This window comes from Camellia sinensis, chromosome 14 (genome assembly GCF_055761805.1).
Source record: "Camellia sinensis isolate YWXY chromosome 14, ASM5576180v1, whole genome shotgun sequence".
NCBI classification, from domain to species: Eukaryota; Viridiplantae; Streptophyta; class Magnoliopsida; order Ericales; family Theaceae; genus Camellia; species Camellia sinensis.
Genome location: NC_138974.1, coordinates 12,609,537 through 12,614,906, shown reverse-complemented (window position 1 = coordinate 12,614,906; position 5,370 = coordinate 12,609,537). Strand labels below are relative to the sequence as shown.

Genomic DNA, 5,370 nt, shown 5'->3' with positions numbered 1-5,370 from the left:
TCCATATAATCCCATCAAAAATGGACTTCTAGTTTAGAAGCTTTCACACAATGATGAAATAGAACATACCTTCCTTTTTAAATTGGTTCTATAGTGATTTCAGAGTAGTGAACTCTGAATGTAAGAACTAACCAGAGAAACAGATAATATTCATCAATCAATCAGAGTGAATAAAATTAAATTCGATATATTACATACAATAATACTATAAATTTAAAAAATTACTTAGAAAAATAAACCAATGAACTACATTTGTTATGGGCGTGACCCACTTCTCATTAACTTTAATTGTGTATGATACACTCATTTTTCAAAATAAAATTCAGAATATAATTTTGTAGTCCACAACATTTTTGTATTACATATTCAGACACCAATGTTGATATTTCATGGCAAATGATATGACTATAGGGTCTCTAATAGATATTTTTCAAAACCAACAATCTGCTTGACTTTAGAAATAATAGGATGAAGTTGAATTAGTAGCGAGGTGGGGTATATAATCTTCATGTTTGTTTTGAAAAATTAATGTGGGATTAAAAGTCTCATGAGACTTCAAAACCCTCAATGCTGTGAAGGATTTGTGTTTGCTAATTCAATCCCATGATATTGAAAGTGAAAATACCTTATTGTATTTTATTTTACAAAAAAAATAAAATCATCTTTTATGTAATGCGGATTTTTACGTAATTTAATCTCAATCAACTGATATCATTACACTAATGTAAAAATAAACCCAATTTATTTTAGATTTATAATCTAATATTTCGAGATTAATAATCTCCTCGTTTAATTTTACAGTAATCACATTAAACCTAATTCCACGAACAAATGAGGCCAACTCCCATCATCAACCTTGGTGGTGGTTGTGAAGTCACAGTTACACTCATTTTTCTCCCATCCAGAAGTTCGTTCTCATCTGCATTATTACTAAAACTTTTGTCTCCTCACACTACTCAGTCATTCTAATCCCCCCCTCTATCTCTCTTATCCTATGACTATGACTGTTTATTCCAAAAACTCTTTGCCAACTCAATGAAAGTCACTGTATGAAAATCTCAAAATATAATAATTATAAATAGATTAAGACATGAAAACATGAATTGTTTAACAGCAATGCTAGATATCATGAAAAATCTTTTATGAAAATAATCATAAAAACTTTGTGACCTTTGGATTACACTTAGAATAAAACACCACACACTAATCATGGTAATCCAAAGATCATAAATCTTTCATGATCATTTTCATGAAAAAATTTTCATGTTCCCTAACTTTTCTTTCCTGATATATTAATTAATAAAAAATTTAAGTAAAGACTCATTAATCTAAGCCACATAATGGCTATATAGTTAGTCCTTATTTGGCAAGTGAGTTGAGTTTAGGTTGGGATTAAAAGAAGTATAAAATAACAAAATAAGTTAAATAAGTGAATAAGACAAAATGTCATATTTAAACCATAATCATTTTACTTTTTTTCTCATGAAAAAGTTAAAAAAATAAAAAAAAAAAATCTTCCCAAACAGAGCTAATTTAGCCAAGCTAAATTAACCAAAAAAACTAAAAAATTAGGCTAAAAAAGTTAGGGGTACTTACGTGTAAGTCCTATAGGCTTATTGTCTAATAGGTCCTATGAAAAAAATTTGTCATAAAAAAAGTCACTAATTACAAGTTTTAGTGACAGTTTATAAAAATCATAACAAAAAAAAAATCATTAATTATTAATTTTTAGCGACGTATGTAAAAAATTGTCAAATTTTTTTTTTTTTTTTAACAACAATTTTATTAAGACTTATTTTCAATAGAACTTGATGGGAATTAAGTCTAATTATTAGGACCTATTGATAGTTTACTAAAAAGTTATTCTCAAACCAATCCTTAAGATTTTTTAGAGGACAAAACATTGTAACGCTGTGTTTGGTTTGGTAGATTTGAGACAGAATTTAAAAGAAAAATATAGAAAATAAGTAAAATATGATTAAAATATATTTATATTTTACTTAATCTATATATATATATATATATATATATTTAAAAATTATTTTCAAATCTTTTAACCAAACATAAGGTCGTGGTTTGGACACAACTAGTGGAGATTGCATCTTGACCAGCACTGTATCCTAGTCCTGTATCTTCACCCAACTGGGGTGAGTGCTTATCTTGTAATGGGAAAGGCTAGCAAAGCACTTCCCTTGCGTCACTAACAAAAGCTTCTTGATTCCTCCCCCCCCCCCCCCCCCCCCCCCCCCAACAACAAACATATATATATATATATTTGTTTCATGAATCACAATTTTTACTTCCACTCTCTCTCTCCTCTCCCCCCTCTCTCTCTCTCTCTCTCTAGATTTTGCTAGATGGAAGCACCTCTTCCCATTCACAGAGCCAAGTGTCTCACTCTCTTTCTCAACATATCCTTTCTCCTCCTCATCATCTGCCTAACACTCACCCATCTCTCGTCACCTTCCAAATCTCACTTCGTCAATCCCAAAAAAACCAACTACTCTAAAATCTTAGACAGTGACGACATTGGTTGCAAAGACCTTCACAACCACCATGAAAGCCAATCAAAGTGCTCTTACGTGAAATCCCACAAGGGTTGCCAACTAGGAAGCTTCATACCCTATCTCCAACTCTTCTACTGCACTTTCTCCACCAACCCACCACTTGGTTTCACTCTCCTCATCCTCTGGCTTGTCTTGCTCTTCTATCTCCTTGGTGACACAGCTGCAAATTACTTTTGTTCCTCACTTGAGGGCTTGTCTAGGGTTTTGAATCTCTCTCCTTCTATTGCTGGTGCGACTCTTCTCTCTCTTGGAAATGGTGCTCCAGATCTCTTCTCAAGCATAGCTTCTTTCATGGGAGACTCATCAGGAGGAGGAGAGAGTGCCAATAGTGGTGATGTTGGGCTCAATAGCATTTTGGGTGGAGCATTTTTTGTGTCAAGCATTGTGGTTGGAATCATTAGTATTTTTGTGTGCCCTAGCCGGGTATCGGTCAATAAGTCAAGTTTCATTAGGGATGTCCTCTTCTTCCTACTCTCCATCCTATGCCTACTTGTGATTATCACAATTGGAAAGATCAACTTATGGGGTGCAATCTCTTTTCTTTCTCTCTACTTTGTTTATGTGTTCCTGGTGTCCACCTCGGAGCTTTGTAATTGTAATAGTAGTAAGGATAGATCTATAGGAAGCGCCTGCAGTTCCCCCATGTGCAGTACTGTTGTTTTACTAGGCCCATCTAAGCCCCTCCTGTCTGCATCCCCTGAGTTAGGAGCACCTTTATTGGGTTTAATAATTGATAAGAGCCCTATTTCTTCAATCATTGATCAAGAAAACCATGAGCTTCAAGTTGGTGAACCAAAAGGTATAAGATGGTGTTTGAACAACATTGAATGTTCAAGATTTTGGTGGTGGTTTGGGAAACTTTTGTGCATTCTAGAGCTTCCACTTGACTTACCAAGAAGGCTAACCATACCGGTCATTTCCGAGGAGAGATGGTCCAAGCCAGTTGCAGTTATATCAGCCACACTAGCTCCAATTTTCTTGGCTGTGATTTGGGACTACTATGATGGTCCTCCAAACACAAACCAGCCTTTGATGTTTGGAATTGGTGCCTCATTTGGAATTGTTTTGGGTGTTTTTGCTTTCTTCACCTCTGAGGTGTCTGGCCCACCAAGGACTAGGAAGTGCTTGTTCCCATGGCTTGTAGGGGGGTTCTTGATGAGCGTCACTTGGACATACATTCTTGCCGATGAACTGGTTTCTCTGTTGGTCTCACTAGGCCTTGTATTGGGCATAAGCCCTTCAATTCTAGGGCTGACTGTCCTTGCTTGGGGCAACTCTCTTGGTGACTTAGTCTCCAATTCGTCAATGGCAAGGAATGGTGGGCCAGATGGGATCCAGGTTGGCATTTCAGGGTGCTATGCTGGGCCCATTTTCAACATTGTTGTGGGCTTGGGCTTGTCACTTGTTTTTTCGTCATGGGCTGTGTATCCATCTTGTTATGTCATACACACCGATACAACTGTGTATGAAACTGTGGGCTTTCTAATGGGTGGATTGCTTTGGGCCCTCGTAGTCCTGCCCATTTACAATATGAGGCTTCATAGGTTTCTGGGTGTTGGGCTTTTGGCCATATATTTGTGCTTTCTTTGCCTCAAAATGGCAAGAACTCTTGGCCTACTACAACAACTTCATGTGTCTCTATTCCACTTCATGACATAGGGAGGCCTAACAATGGCTCTTTTTGTATCTAGCATTCCTCAGAAGAAGAAAAAAATGCTATCTATCGCCGCATATATTTCATTATTTTATTTTAATTCTTATGTGTGTTCATGTGATAATAGTCATGTGTGATTGTATTGAACCACATAAAAGGGGAAGAGTTTAGACAAATATAATTAGGTACAAGTATATTAAACTACATAAAAAGTGACGAGTTTAGATAATATAACGGAATTGTTATTTTTAGATAGGGTCACCCTTTTTTTGAAGGTGTATATTATGTAATGGAGGCCATACAATGGGGCTTAATTGTAAGGGTTTTGAAAATTAACCCATCAGTTGTAAATATTTCAAAAAATAAATTTTTAGACACTCGGACAATAAATTCAATCTTAAATTTTCTTTACTGGTAAGTCCAACACTGAAACACTTTGTCCATGAAGACAATTCCATGTAAAATGATCAAACTACCGTATATATAAATATTATAGATGGAATACACTCATTTCAAATCCCTAATTCTCAGCCCCCCTCTTTCCATTCTATGTCTCTTCCCTCTATTCTCTTTCTCTCTACCTCACTGTTCGTAGCAGAGGTGGCACTGCCGCCGACGGTTTCGAATGAGCACGGCAACAGACACATCGTTGTTTCACGACGTCATGTAGCACTCTGTTGTCGTCGAATGAGCACAAAAGCTCTACATTTCTCTAAACCAAACCAAACCCTACTCGCGCTCTCTCTCTCTGCCGACGGACTCCATCGCCGCCGTCCTCTTCGATCTGCCGCCGTTGACAGGCCTTCCCACTTCCCCACCACCGCATCTCCTCTCGCCGGCGTAGATCTTAATGCAGTAGGCCAAGATCTGAGGCGATCCACAGAGATCTGTGAACGATCCACACAGATTGCAGATCCATATCTCATATCTCTCTCTCTTAGCACACGACGGCGATGGTACTTCCATCGGCAGTCCACGGGCGGTTCACCACACCTGCACATGGCGATGCGGTCAAAAACTTTGTCTCTTGTTATATGACATAGCTTCATATGTATATGTAGATATATTTATAAATTGATTTTGTTCTTGTTCTGTTTTGGGTGTAAATATGTGGTTTCAACGGCTATCACTTGGATGCATGGCCTTCAT

At 36.9% G+C, this 5,370-nt stretch overlaps 1 protein-coding gene across 1 annotated transcript; it reads left to right on the top strand.

The window, feature by feature from the left end:
- Window positions 1-2,293: 2,293 nt before the first annotated feature.
- Window positions 2,294-4,321, top strand: LOC114286336 (cation/calcium exchanger 1). Its single transcript, XM_028229487.2, has one exon. It carries the CDS (start codon window positions 2,358-2,360, stop codon window positions 4,224-4,226), a length of 1,869 nt encoding a protein of 622 aa, XP_028085288.2. The 5' UTR covers window positions 2,294-2,357; the 3' UTR covers window positions 4,227-4,321.
- Window positions 4,322-5,370: the final 1,049 nt, after the last annotated feature.